We start from the raw sequence: 17,073 nt of genomic DNA on the forward strand, positions 1-17,073 counted from the left end.
TTTTTCGTATACACATTATGTACTTATTTAGTTCTCATAAATGCAAACATTACATTTAAAATATGTATGAACGAGTTTAAAGTTTTTAAAAAACAAGTATATGAGTGCATATGACTGTATTTATCTAATACAGGAATTATGAAAAGTTTATCATGAAAACTACACTTTAAATACAACGTTATTTGATCCCTAAAGAGAAGTAGCTTTTTGTACTGCGTTTAAAACGCGAATTAAATAACCATTACCATAACATTCCTTTGGCTCGATGTACGAACGTTGTATTAATGTATTGTTATGTACCTACTTGCATTAAAAATAATATTCTAATCATTATATTACCTATCTAAATAATTGGCAATCAATAGCAGCTATTAAATAACAGGCTAGCAATTTAATTTTCCAGATGTTTTGAAAAAAAAAAGTTGAGGTTTCTTTTGAAGATAAATGACGCACTTTTAACTGTAAAAAAGAGAGTGGCATAAAATATTATGTGGCACAAAAGTTAAACTAGTGACTAAGAGAGAGAGAGAGAGATACAATCAGGAGCGTGAGCTCCAGTCTCTTTTATTATATTGGTGTCGTCGTAGGTATACTTGGGATTTATTTCCGGAACATGGTCGCTGTCGGGCCCTTAAAGAAATCAACGGTTTTCATTCTATGCTCTATTTTACACTATATATTGTATAAGTATGAATTATGTTGTGCATGCTATGTTCATTTGTTCTATAAATAAAAATACACTAATGTCCGTGGTAGCTGACACGTAAAAAACAAATAAACTCGTATATTTGTTTCTATAAGATTTAGTATAGAAGTTAAGGAAAAAATAGTAATATGAGGAAAATATAAAAACATGTGATTATTTTAACTTATTACTAGTTTGAATGGTACGTGTTTGCATAGTTTGTATTTGTATTAGTAGTAAAAACTAAAAGCAACTAAAAACAAACGAAATTCTGTTTAATTTTTAGTATAACGAGTATATATATTAATAAAGAAATATAAAATAAGAAAAATAAATGTCCATTTAATTAAATAGGAAAAACAGTCGAATGAGTATTATCATTTGAATTTGTCTGTAAAAGTAATACTAATATTACAAATAAACTATGAAGTTGTGCTAAGATCGTGTCACTAGTCAATAATGTGTATCATTATTTTGTCAAATATATTTTAATTTTATTATTATTATTATTATTATATAAAATATATAAACTATATGCAATTACTTTATATGAGATATTTTGAGTTTGAATTCTAAATTGGATGTTTTGATGTTTTTAATTTTTTTCTATCGAATCAAAATTCAATTATTTTATTCACAATAATAAAGCTAAAATAATAATCATTGAACTGTATTCCCAAGAACGTAAAAGAATATTACAATAATAACTATACAAATGTATTGTTTGACCAAGTATTTTTTGTTTGTCACTTTTATATTATATTTTCTTGAAGTTGCCCATAGTTATATTTATTGTTTTGTTTGTATTTGACAATATACGTTTTTAAACCCAAAAGCTTTTTGCTATGAAAATGTTAACTTATTTCCATATTATGAATTTAGTGTTTGGACATATTTTGAATTACATTTAATCCATTATTATTTCTTGTGCTATACATGTATACGAAAATGGAAATAAAAAGTTATATAATAATATACATAAAATAACGAAAAAACTGCATAATTTAGTAATTTCAAAATACACTTATTAGAAATTAAACAAAGTTTTTTTTATTTATTATCCAATATATACGAGCAACTAGTGTTATTTTCTGTGTAAATAAGATGTAATATAAAACGTTACTGAATTTTTTTTTAATAATTATTAGTAAGAATGAAATGGACAGTTAAAAAATCAAAAGAATAATAAATTCCGATACAAATAATACTAATTATAAATAATGGCGCTTAACTTTCAAATAATAACAAAAATGTTTTAATAATTAATACAAATGTCAAAAAATGTATTGTTCGTCAAGAAATTGTATATAGTTTTATTTATTTTTTGGAAATACTAATTTACTTGTGTTGTTATTTCAAGTTGCGATACCGCTCTTGTACACCAATATATATTTTACTTTGTTAGACTGAAGTGATCGATTCTAAGCAATATGCATGTATAAATAATGCATATACCTGTATAAATATGATATAAAATATTAGTTAAGTAACTTTCTTTTATTGTTTAAAAGAATTTAAATTACCGTACATTACACAATAATTACAATGTATTAATTTTTCTCTAAAACCATTTATACATTATAGCAGTCAGAGGAAACAATCTGACGAGAAAAGTCACGTTCGAAAAGCAAATTTAAAGTAAATTAATTTTATAATTTTGTCACGTTTAAAGGATAAAATATATATGTGTATTGAAAATAGAAGAACAGGGAGACAAAAGGAGAGATAGAAAGAGAGACAGTGATAGAGAGATAGACATGGAAATCAATAGGTTTTATTTAATTACTTCCAAAAATAAGTAAAATTACGTTTACGTGAATAGGAAGTGTTTATAAATTCTGTGCACAGTAATAGTAGCAGTAATTTATTTTGGGCATTCTATTTTACAGAGAGATGTTTAATTGCTAAATTGTTGGTTAATTGAAAACGTGAAAATTGTAAATTGACGTTCCCGTGTGAATTTGTGTCTGGCGACCATGAACGATAACGATATATAATGGCTATGGAAATTATCATTTAATATGCAAAACACAATCTAAAGCTGTTGTCTACAATCAATTTTATGGTCGTATAGATTTTATTGATTATTTTTATTGCCGTTATTTTGATTTACCTGTTATAAGAGTTAACACGTTTTATTTTATTTTACTCTCATCCTCGTCCGCGATGTCTGCCTCTAAATTCTTATTACAAGGTTTTCTTTACAGCGCTGGAGTTGATTACAACGCCCAGAATAATAAAAACTATTGTTTCAATAAACTATGCAATATAGTGGCGTCTACAAGATATACATCTGAAGAAAACAATATATTGCGCAGCGCTCGAAGAAATAATTATATACCATAATAATAATATGATAAAATATGTCATCTTATCTGCCACTATTGTAAAATACATAGGGAATATTCAACTATTACAACTGATGTAAATTATTTCATATTTGTCTGTAACATTTTGACTTTACATGCAAGAGTGCAAGAGTGTAATACGTCTAAGAATATCCATTCACGGCACAGAACAGTGTAATAAGAAATACAAACACAATATTATTATAAATTATGCTCTCGGGGTGAATAAAATCTTAATAATATATTATTTTTAAAATATTTAAGCTAGTTTAAATTCAACTTTATCATGAATTATACGCATTCAAAATAATATATGTAATAATATTCTATTCTATAGCTTGCGTGTTTTAACCTAACATCGCAGAAATCAACGGGCCGACGGCTCACAAAAATCAAACGAAATGATTAAATTTATATACATATGAAATCTTTGTATTCAATTTTTGTCAGCTACCGCATAATAGAGACAAACGCTGTAATATTTCACAAGCTGTCACATTGTTAAATAAATTTACGGTCGCAACACACATTGGTTATTAACTTTGGTAAGAATAATTGAGAGCCGAGGGAGTTGTAACGACACGATTCTTTTATTAATAATATATATTTATTATTTTTGCAACCTTTGTTTTGTATTAAAAAAAAATAAATTTACAAAACCGGTAGCGCTATAATACATATATATATATATATATATGTTTTAGGACAGGTTGTTTGCAATATTGTTTATCTTCTGCAATTCGTCTATTACATACAAGTTTTTTACTCTCGTAAGTGTTAACTGATGCATTCACTGAAAATGCTGACATATTAAATCTAATTTAAACTGTTTTAAAATCAATTGCTAACGGTTAATAATTTATTTTTTTTCTTAGAAATTCTTGGCATTCTATGTACGATTTTTTGTCAAAAGATAGTTTATTTAAAAAATAATGTATACTACTGATCATTCGAAAAAATTGTTCGGCGTCGGCCTTAAAATCCTGCAGTATTTCACAATTTATAAATATCTTATTTATTTATTTTCGCGATCAAATAATAAATTGAATCGTAGTATATAATTTACGTTATTTTAAAATATTTATTTCTTATATTTTTGTATATTTTAGACCTTAAAACAATAAGTCCCATTTAGGCACATTGTAAGTTAATTTTTAACATCAAGTTGGTAATTTTTTTTAAATTGAAAAATAAAATATATTGGCGGTGTTTCTGAGCTTTATGTTTATTACTTAGTGTGTTGTTCATCAGAGGTTATGTTTCTTTATTCTATAATGGTATCAATAATAGCATACGTGACAAAACTCAAAAACACTTCTAAGTATATACGATGAAAATGTCTACTTTAGCGTCGAATTCAATGAGACATTATATTTGTTAGTCCTTGAAAAATATCACTAGGTCAGCTTTATAATATATCATATAGGTCAAGTATTGAAGATCGTTGTCTGTTAATTTTTAATTTTAAATCTTTTGTGTTAGCGTAATATTGAATTTATTTTTTATTTTTTTCCGTTCCTCTTGTGTTAGCTCTCTTGAACACGACATATTATATAGTCGCTATGATAAACAAAACAATACGTAACACAATAACGGTTCAGTTGAGTCACAAGTCAAAACTTTAACGTTGCAAATTTGCACTAAACTTTATGAATAATTTAACCCGGAGCCATTTTGGTAAATAAATCGAATGTCAATAAATATACGAAAAGTTTGACAATATACATTAGCAGGACTGCAGTAGAATGAGATAGATACATTGTGTGCCTAATATATTATTACCCATATGACTATATTATTTATCGCCTGAAAAATATTTTCTCAGCAATTTTGTATAACACCTATTTTGTTGAATAACAGCGAACAAAATATTACATTTAATACGAATAAACTTACTCAATTACGATACGCACTTTTCACTAATATAAACAGCTCGAGTAACTAAATAACACTGATACTATACTTAACAGATATTGTGACATTAAAATCAAATAACTATTGCTATATCTTAGACCATCTAACCACTTAATCGTGTGATGTGGATACATAGTATCGTTAAAAATAGTTGGGCGAGCGAAAATATTAGTGGTGAGTTGCTCAACAACAACAAAGGAAATAAAACGATTATGTTATTTTTATGATTTATTTCAAGGAATAGTCATAGTCTTTGCGTGTCGTTGGTACTTGAGATAATTTTTATAAACAAGTGATATAATTAAAAGGTGTTTATTGCAAAAGTGTTATCAAGATTTAGTTATAACTCATCATGATAGAATAGAACAAAAAAATTGGTAATCGGTAATTTATTTATTATTTTGACTAAAACCAATAACCTAACCAAAAATATATTTTCCTAGTGTTGCAATTTCAATTTACAGAAAAATAATATTAGGTTAATAAACTATAATAATTGACTGATAACGAAAAAATGACTGTAAAAAAATATAAAATAAAAATTATTTGTCTAAATAAAGTCAAACAACTAGTAAATGTTAATTCAATTTTAGCAATTGACAAAAAATAATGTTGTTGATTTTTTTACACTTGTGTTAGAATACCGATAACTTATAAAATTAGCAAAATAAGGTGGATTTAATTTAATTATAATACATTGTAATTTACAAAACAAATTAAATTATTTGTTTTATTATAAATTTATATGATAATATATAAGCTTATTGCATTCGTATTTTTATATAACATAGTTATTATATACATCAATAAAACTTAATACACTTACACAATACACATAACCATTTATATCAATATGATTTCATATGATGTTCCTATATGTGCCCATAATATAGAGTGATTCATTAAACGTTTTTTGGACATTTTTTTCAGTTAACTTTTGTGATTTTGCAATATAATATTTTATCATAAAATAAGTTCTTATCACAAGAATTAGTTATATGGCAATTTTTATGTAAAAAAATATGTTTTTTAATCTTAAAATATTTCTAAAAAGAAAATATTATTAGTTTAATTTATCGAATTTTCCAGTGAAAAATAAAATCCTGAAAATCACTCCCTATGATAAAAAAAACTACATTAAATGAAATTCATTTGCTTGCAAAAACGGAGTACTTATGTAAAGTACTTCCAAACGATAATAAAATCCTTTTCTATATTTAAAATCACAAAAAAGGTTAGAAAAAAATGAGTTTAGTATGTTTTAATGGATCACTTTGTATATTATTATATAATGTGTTTTTTCCCTCAGAGATAAAGAGGGACCACGTGGACAACAACCACCTCCGCTATTGCGATCAAGTACGTTGCCTGCCATTATTGTACCCGGCCTCAACATTTTACATGCTCAAATTGGACCAAATTCCACACCAAATGGTATAGTTATTTATTATTATTATTATTTATTAATGTTAATTAGTTATTAGTTATAAGTTATTATAAGACAATTTTATCCATTAATATATATGTAAGATGAAATATTGAATAATAATTTTGAGAAATACAGATATTTTGATATAAATTTGATATGATAGTTTGCTAGTCTAAAAATAATACATTTAAGTATCAGTAAAAATATATAGTGTAAACTTCTGACACTAATTTTCCTTTCCTTTTCTTCCAACAGTCACAGTCAATTTGAGTAATTTTTTTGGATATTTCAAACGACCTTAATGTTATTGTTGTTTTTTTTTTATCTACTTTAGTAATAAAATTATTTTTTCATTATTATCACACGGCAGTATGGATAGGCAATTTTGCTACATCCATGTCGTGATTACATTTTTACGGTGCCTCAAAACTATGGCTTTTTAAAATATGTACTTAAAACTACAATATGGATAAAATAGTGATCGTGTGAGTGTAAAATGAAATTAGTAGTATGATTGTACTGTATTGGCACGTCACCATCACGACTGTCAACTGTGGTGATTACGGTCATACTCTTGTCACTTATTTGACTGGAATTTTTGCAATCAGAACGACTGACTGCTGAATGACAACACTTATACCCTACCCCATCGCCACGTAGGTTGTGTAATAATTTCCAAATTCTGAAAATTGTACTTATATTAAAGTACAATTAAGCCCAAGGTATACTGGAGTGCACGATATAGGAAAATGCAAACCATACATCAACAATAATTATCAGTTTTTCATAATATCATATCATATTAATTAGGTAAATTACAATACTAGTGCTAATCATGAGCATACTGTTAATAATTAATGTGATTAGAAATATACAATAATATAAAGTATAGTTAAAATTTATAATTAGTGCGAAATAATTATTTTCTCTTTATTAGACTTTTGAATATTATAATTAGTTGTCTAATATTTAAGATAATTTTTCAAACACGTAATTACGTACTTACTATTTTAATATTTACATTCATTTTTAAAAGAATATTTATGATATAATTAAACTTATTTTTTATTTGACTTATGACTATATTTCATTAATTAAAATTAATGAATAGTTGGAATGTAAATCATTTTTTTATTTTTTATTTATTCTGGTGTAAAAAATATTTTATTTTCACTTTTAACTTAACTCAGTTTTGTTTTTAAACTGTTTTTGATTCAATATTAGACTGTGAGTGATGCAAAGGGAGTTATCAACTTTAAAGTAATGTATAAAATGTATTATCTTTCCCTGTAAATAATTTTTTTGGTAGATAAGTTGCAAAAAAGTTATACACTATAGCTCGTAAAAAATCTAATTTGATAAATCGTTCTTAAATTGTTCAGTATAATTACTCTGAAAATGACGAATTACTAACTAAATTCTGAAGAACTTTCAGAGCACCAAACGTGGTTTTAGCTGGCCAATAACTAAGATTTAAACACTATAGTTCATTTAGAATTACGTTTCGAATGCATTGATTTGTCATTACTTTTATATTTATTACTAGTTCTGTAGTACCTATTGAAAGGAGAAAACTGAGTGCCTATAATATCCGATTTCGTTATCTTATCCATTTTTTTTTATTATTAGCTTAAATTTAATTAATCATTCTTCCAGTTACAATTAATCAAAATATTGAAAAACATACTTTAAAAATTAAATGATATATTATTATAGTACATTTTACATACGAATTGCCTAAATTTATCAGGCGTCAGAACTATTCTTAGAGAAAATCTAAAAACTTCAAATAATTTAGTTTTCGTTTAATAAATGTTGGCAATAAAATAAGGGTTCTATCACTTATTAAAATGTGTTGTTACATTATGTTTATTTAGCATTATTACCGCACATTCCAGGTTATGGTTTGTCTGATATTCACTGACTATAGTCACAACTCAAAATGTATAGTTAAGCCAGGTTCATGACCAATGTTTAGTACGTCGAATCAATACTGGTTATTTCGACTTCCAACTAATGGTTTGTTCTATTTTGGTAATTTCATTAAACTGTTATTTATAACTTTAAACACCTGCTAGTGTTTTTGCTAGTATTGAACTCTGCTTTCAGGGTACTATACGATTCTCACATTTATCAATTTGCGGCTGTTAGGCGACGAAAGAAAATAGTAGTTTCGCAATCGATGGGGATAAATTATTATTATACCAATACATTTTTTTGTATCTTGTGAAAATTCTTTTTTAAGTACATATTAAGCGATAAATGTATAGAATTTTTTCCTTTTTTAAAATAAATTATAATTTTTACTGCCTAAAGTTATATTATATATAATATAATAGTATAGTATAGTGAGATTGATTTTCAGGAATTGTTCATATATACTCCATGAAAGTATAATTGAAAATAATTCTCAGAAATATAGTAATTTCCGTTCTAGGTTATTGATAGAATAAATTACATACTATTGACTTAATTTTTGATGAACTAATATGATAAATTATTATTAAAATATAATATTAACATAGTTGTATACGCGTCTTACAATTATCTACAGCTGTATTATATATATGCACATAGATTTTGTTTCACACACACATGCACACACCCCATGAACACGTACATTTTTCTGATGCAAGTATACATACCGGCATTCTTAAAAATAAAAAATAAAGCAATTGAGAATTTCTTTTTTCATTTTCCAATTCTAAGACTTGAAAAGAAACTTTTATGTTAACCATGACTGTCAAATTCGTTTTTATCTTGGCCTAGATTTTGTAGTACACTTGATGGGTTATTTCTACTCAGATACTCTATATACATATATTTTATCCTCAAAGATATGTAATATACATATATTTATTATATTTCTAGAATAAAATTTTATTAAATTAATTTAATATTTCAAAAATGTGATCGCATAATAATAAAAATAATAAACAATTTTTCATATTATTGATTTAATAGAACACAAATATAGTACAGCGTTGTCGTAAAGACAATAACTAGAAAAATTAATTTATTATCTATTTGCTGTTTGTTTATTTTAAGCATTTTTTATTTTCATGCATTTGAAATGTATATTACGATTATTACGTAATTATACGATGCATTCTATATGAGAGGAAAATAATTATAATTTATTATGATAATTAAATATAATCCATTTATACCATTGATTAATTATTGTTTTATGATTAATTGTATACTATTCTGTGAACAAATGTGATTACGATAAATTTATCATAGACTCTTATTATATAGTTACGATAATTTATTTGAAAATGTCCCATTCACATATCTATATTTTGTATAGTTTATATATTTAAGTTAGACACTAAAATAGGCATGGCTTGTGCAATCTAAAAATTTCTATGGGCAATGCGCAATGCGCATATTGAATATTATATTGTTATATAAATATGTATTTATCCATACGTTATGTTTATATATTATGGGTTAAATGTGAATTGCAGTTATTACACAAACTATCTGGCCAATGTGAACAGAATCCACAACTTTTAGATATATTGAACACATAATGTATTAGATATCTTTTTTTTGTACGTCACACAATTTTTAATTATTTAGTATATTATCTATAATTGAATAGAATAAAGTACCAACTTTTAGAAATACATAATTTAAAACTGTGATTAGTTTCCGAAAATAAAAACACATATTGTATGATTCTGTTTAGTATAACTTTACATCTGAAAATAATACCAAAGAAACTAATAAATAACTTATAGTTTCTTAAAACAGTTAATGGTATTTAAAAAACAGAATAGTAGATGATAAATTATTTATTAGATAAAAAGGAACTTAAGTGCGGAGTTCTTGTTTATTATGGGACTATACACGAATGCTACCTCATTAAAATTTTCCAATTAAGATCACCTACAATAATACGCATAAATTATTAGTTGTAAGGCAACTGATTGACATAATGTTTTGTATTTTTAAAGCATCAATTTACAACAAATTTTATATATTTACAACGACCAAAATAAATGTGGTACACGCTAACAATTATTTATAGAAAGCCATTCCATATGTCACAATCAAAGGGTAAGGAAACTTCAAAAGAGCCAATCATGCAAATATGTTTGATGGAAAAGAATAATTTATTGTGAATCATAGCCCGAAGGTTTTAGATGAAATCTATGTAGTTGATGAAAAAAAAGAGGGCACTATAATATTAAAAGATTACAATAACAAGCAAATGTTTGGAAATGGTTTTAAAATTGGCTTGTCATCGACATTACTTCCAGTATATAAATTAATACTGAATACGAATTTTAAGAAGTTCAACAGAATATTTTATCATATCTAATTCACAGTATGTGAACAATTACTTTATGAAAAATATAGTGATATGTACGATAAATAGACTTATGTTTTAAGAATAATTATTTAACATGGCTATTTGAAATTTGTATTAATTTAACTTTGTAAAAAAAAGATTAAATAATTAAAAGTTGTTTATTTACAATGGATTTTTACACTGATTTCAAGGAAAATTCTCCTATGTATAAATCAACAATAGAGTTTGCTGATGGTACTACATTTTTAAATAATTGCCACATAGTATGTTAATAAAACCATCACTGTATCCAACTTATCATAGGACACCATCTAAATCTCTCACATAGATCCAACAAGGAAAAATGTTAATTTTTATAAAACATATTCACCTGTTTGATGAAATTTGAGAACAATAAATTCATTAAATAAATACCTGTTGTACTAGGTAAATATATACAGATTAAAAAACGTATAATATACGTAAAATATACTATGCTAAAATTTTCATTCTGGTTCTACTTAGCAAAGAACAATCTTCATTTTTATCTTTTTTTTATTTTAAACATGAATTAGGTATATGTATAATATATTATAATAATGTATAACTATAGACTGAAGTATGAGTAAAATATGAGCTAATATATTATGTTTATGTTGATTTATTAATTATTATTTATAAATTAGTAAATACATATTGTTTTTAGAATATATTGTATAAATTAAAGGGGCATAATATATCCCTTTACGAAGGTTAAAATTATATTTAAAAACTATTGAGCTATTTATAATGTGGTAATAATATAATACATATTAGATGATTGAACTATACTATTGTTCTAATAATATTCATAAAACCATAATTGTTCACTATATGGATACGATTATGCTATTAGTATGAATATAATAGGACCTATTATTACCTATTAAATAGGTAATAACTAATAAGAATTTATCTTCTATAATATTTTTAGAAATGCTTCAACTAGAATTTTGGGAGAATACAATTATAAATAATAAAAATATATTTTGTGAATTCACGTTTGATTATACTGTTTATTTAGTTAATTAGAATCTATTAAGACTTATAAAAAAAAACCGCATTTTAAGTAATAACTATAATTTTTGTAATGAGTAATAATCATGTTTCATGTACTGAAAAAAAAAGATAATTACGAAATTTTATAAATTATAATACCTACCTTGTTTTATATATTAGCTTTACTTATTGGATGGCGGAAAAAAAATGATTTTAATAGTTATTGCTATGCATAAAGTTAGGTTTTCATAAAACTATTATTATAGAGACAACAAGATTACAATATTAATTTACTTTCTTTTAATCTTTAATTATATTTTTGTTTGTGTCAAGAAATGTTATTATATCATAAAAATAAAATATCAGTGTGGCTGAAAACCTTGAATTTTTCATATAAACGATCGTTATTCTAAAAAAAAAAATCGTTTTCAGGTTTAAAATAAAAAAAAAGCCAAAATTGTTATTAAAAGGTCACGCGTAAAAAACGAATAAAAATAAAATGTCTTCTAATATTTAACTTATCTTGGCAAAGAGACTAACAAATTAAACTCTGTTTTCCAAATTAAAATTAGTCATCTGAAACTATGTTTAAAAATTTAATTAGTTTTCGGTACTTTTCATATGATATAGTTGCGCTAAAGAGAAAATATTTTTGTGTACTCAGTCGGTAATATGTTATACGCAGGTGTACGCGGAAGCTACTTCAGTGACATAATGAAAATACAACACAAACGTATACCTAACCTTACAAACGTTTACTTTGTACATACTCGCCAATCCTGGGAAACTTTCAATTGCGATATTGCTATTTTTTTATAATATTGAACTCTTAGAAAATTGTCTGCTGCCGACAGTATACTAATCGCAAACTAAACATTTTTAAAATTCTATAAATTTTATTTTAACGACGATAATTTTACGACATTTTGTGGCTTATAAAAGTCAATAATAATTTTATTAGGATTTATAGATTAGATACGTAAATGCATTTTATTGCATCGGGCATCTTAATTTCGACTAAAACATTGATGATATGACGATTTTCCACTGTTAAATACACTAATCAAAAAATTCGTGAGCAAAATAACGCGCAATTGTCACTGTAACTATTTTGGTAATAATTCACGGACTTTACAATCTTATTATTACCATTAGATGTAGTATTAAAAAGAAAACTTAAAATCAACGTATGAAGGCAAATTAAAATCATGTATAGGTATTCAAAACACGTATAATAGTACCAGTTAAAACATAGTTGATATTTAAGACCATTTTCTGTATTTTACTTTACAATTATTATTTAAATATCAACCTGGATGTTTAAAATGATTTCATTAAGTTAAACGTCATTCGTCGATGTGGGTTGAACATAATTTATTACTCTATAACGCCATACTGTTTTTATAAACTGGAAATGTTTTATTCTCCTTTCAAGTAAGTCAATGAAAACGTATAAACCAATGCAATAAAATTATGTAATGAACCAATGAAATTTATTAATGATTTCATAACGTGCTGTTACAAACTAAGTATAATAGAAATAAAGTCAAAAAAATGTATTTACAACTTTTTTTTTCAATGTTATCAATTATTTGCTCTGGTCAATGGACACTTGTTTACTGAGTAACGGTTACGGTTAGTATTTTGTGGTAAACAATAGTAATATATAGTATAGCACAACAACAGTAATAAACATTTAATTGTAGAAGAGAGAGATCACGAAATTACGCTATTCATCACCAAACTCAGCCCGTGTTGTACCTATATATAATAGAAAAAACAATTTGGATGGACTAATATGAACATTTTTAAAGTGCCCATGTATAATATACGATGATTTAATTATTCTAATATATTTACCTATAGTTATATATACCTATATTATGGAACGAAAATAGTGATGTACTATTGTGACAATAAAAAAAGTATATTGTTTTAAATAGTTAAATATTTAGGGAGGGTCGTAATACCTTAAACTCTGCGGTTTAAGACAGAGATAGATAATATATTGTACTGTATGGTATATTTATGTCTTGTATATTGAAATTATTATTAAGTTATAAGTTTTACTTTGAAGAATTTTAAAATTATAATTTCAAACTCTTGGAACTCTTATTTGTGTGATTTAAATACCATTAACGGAAGGATAATAATACAGCAATGTAAATTTTGATTTTAAATTATTATGCAATATCGTGGTATAATTTATTTTTGTGGAATCTTTTGAAAAAGCTGTATTGTGAATTATAAAATGACTTACCATGACTTTAAACCATAATATTGTAATCACATTAATAATTGAATTGATAAATTTATCAGAAATTCTGGTTTTTAACTACTTGTAAATTTTACTTTATAATATAAAATATCAGGTATCAGTATCAGTATCAAGTAGTTTATATTATTCGTCATATTTAACTATCTGAGTGTTTATAGCGTTTATGCTATTTATAAGATTATGGAAATTATTAAATATTATACAATTATAATATTTGCAGTTAAGTTTATAATTGCATAATATATTTAATGTAATGAATAAAAATACCAAAACTGTCGTTGCATTAATAAACTATATTTATTTGATAACTGGCAACTATGAAAAAGTTTTATTTTTTGAAAACATGTGGCGATTGTATATATGTATATAAATAGAGATCTTGATTGAAAACGTAAATACGGAGTCTATATTAGATACGAAAGTAAAAATGTTGTATTCACGTATGCCTACAATACAGGGGAATTATCTATTTACCTTTACATGTTTTCGTGTTATTCACGTATACATAGATTTCATTTATGCGAAATATATAATTATTTATATTAAATTTAATTTGAATTTTGCTTAATTATAATTTATTTTATTATTAAATTTAAATGTTAAACGGTATTATGAATTTAAACTAAATATTAAAAAATTAAAATATATAATATATTATATGTGTTTACGGATTTTTAAACTACATGGTCTTATAGATTTGAATATTAATTTTACGTAAATATGTGAAAGCGTGTACACGTGAATAAGAAGCTAAAGTAAATATATACTCTAAAAGTAAATTTAGTTGATTTTTTTTGGTGTACTTTGTGTTAAGCGTGATCCATTAAATATTTTGTTAATTTTAATTCTGAATTGAATGTTACTTAAAATATACATTAAAAGTATTTTTAATTATATTTATGTACGTGTTTTTAATTAAATTAACAGTGCTTGTTAACAAAAAATATTATTTAATTTTTAAATAAAAATTGTATGAAATTAGTTTTAAACATAAATATATTTACTATAGTTTTTTGTAGTAAATTAAACTTTATTTTTTCTGTGTACATTTTTAATGATAGTGTTAATGAATGTCTAATTGGTGTATAAATATTAACTATGATATTAGTAGGTACCACTATTATTATTCAATTGTATTTACAAAAAAAAAAAAAAAAAACCCATTATAAATACTATTATTTTAGTATTTACATTTTCATTTAAATAACGTTAAATTTAAATATAAAATATAGACATCGCTCAGTATTACTTCGCACTCCATAATAATATATACTTTAAATTATTATTATTATTATTATTACGATTGAGATTATTCAAAAATGTTATTTATACCTATATATATATAAATATATAAAAACACTCGGATAGTTATAAAAAAGTACTAAGTTTAAACTAAATTATAATTCTAAAACCTTTTTTTGTTTCTCTTGAGTTTATCATTTAGTCAACTTTTTCCAAAATGGTTATCTCTCTTATTTGCATAAATATAAATGTTTATTGTTAATTATTATATATATATTTTTTTTTACTCAAAACATCATTCTATTTTCAGCATATTTTCATTATTAGAATTTCATCATTAGCATTAGTTTATATTTTTGTGGTCTTATACACTATTTAGTCTTAGAACCGAACCTATTATAAAACCTAACAATTCAAATAACACATTAAATTAAAATTCTAATTGAATTTGTTGAACAATAATACAATATTATTGTTATTAATTATTATTTTATTAGGTATCTCATCTATAGTTTTTTTTTTTTTAATTTGGATTAAACAAAAGTTATAAACGAAACATGTTTTAAAAGCCATTTAAGTAGTTAATTGTTAATATGCATACATAAAATAAGTTAAGAAAGTACAATAAAAATAATATTACTCTTTCTACTGAATAAAATATGTTTACAGATACGTCGTGTAAATATTAGAAGAAATATCAAAATATTTACGGGTAATCATAACATACATTTTTTAGTGAACTGTGGGTGAAAATAGTTTTTTATTATTATGGCAATAACATTTATTGATTTTAAGGTTAATTTCGTTAAGTATAGAAATGTGTCATCGATGATTTATTATTAAGTAGGTCTTTCATGTACCTACAAAAGTTGTAAATGACTAATTCCTTCTGTCTTCTAAGGAATTATAATTTAAAAATTCAAAATTATAATAATAACTGGAGTGATGGTGTCTATTGTTGAAATTAAGTTTAAAATAAATAAAAAAGAACTTCGATTAAAATTTTCTTGGTTTAGGCATATTGAATAGAAACTAATATTATGTCCCCTAGATAATTAAAGTATATTTTGCTTGTTAACGAAACTTTTATACCTATAAAGATATTTTAATGAAAAAGGATCACTAATAATAGAATAATTGCGATTTACAATATCATATAAGGTTAGAGTTTTATTCTCATTATTGAATCAAAAATGATTTCTAGAACATTGATTTGAAAAATAGAAATATTTTTAAATGCATATCACATTTTTTTTTCTGGCTAACGATAGTAGTAAAAATATTGACAAAAGAAAAAAATGAATAAAAAATATACATGTAACTGCAATCAACAATCATAATAAAAATAATCTAATAATAATAAGAAGAATAGGCAGAAACATTGACAGCGGCAGTATAAAAATAATAAATAACGAATAAAGAAAAATATTTCAGGCGTATCGCGGGGTCTTTGAGGTATTTAGCTGCTGCGGGACTGCCCTCGTAAAATTGGCCTAACCTTCTATCAAACTTCATATTAGGATCATAACTGGACCATGTGGTTGATAGATTTATTGCTGTGGAAATAATGTTACTATAAGAAATAAAGAATATTTTTAAAAATGGTGGTAAGTTTGGCATTTAAAATCTTAGGAAATATTTTTGAAAGAATAAAAATTATGAATATAGGGCGATAATTGGACAAAAACGATCTATTTTTCAGATTGGAAATTGGGTTGATAAATGTATATTTCTGAAAAGAGGAAAAAGGTGCTTTGTGTAAGGAAGTAATAAAAAGAAAAGTATTATAGAATAAATCTACAAGCGTGCAACAATATAGGTGATAGCCAATTGGAC

The 17,073-nt window shown here is 24.6% G+C and overlaps 1 protein-coding gene across 1 annotated transcript in view; it reads left to right on the forward strand.

Moving 5' to 3' along the window:
• The window catches only part of LOC113553697 (ankyrin repeat and fibronectin type-III domain-containing protein 1), a 142,337-nt gene that overhangs the window by 12,355 nt on the left and 112,909 nt on the right, over positions 1-17,073 (forward strand). The window contains exon 3 of the mRNA XM_026957173.1: positions 6,257-6,381. Within this exon, the coding sequence (XP_026812974.1) occupies positions 6,257-6,381 (125 nt within the window). The remainder of the gene's footprint in view (positions 1-6,256; positions 6,382-17,073) is intronic.

Source organism: Rhopalosiphum maidis, chromosome 2 (genome assembly GCF_003676215.2).
Source record: "Rhopalosiphum maidis isolate BTI-1 chromosome 2, ASM367621v3, whole genome shotgun sequence".
Lineage (NCBI taxonomy): Eukaryota > Metazoa > Arthropoda > Insecta > Hemiptera > Aphididae > Rhopalosiphum > Rhopalosiphum maidis.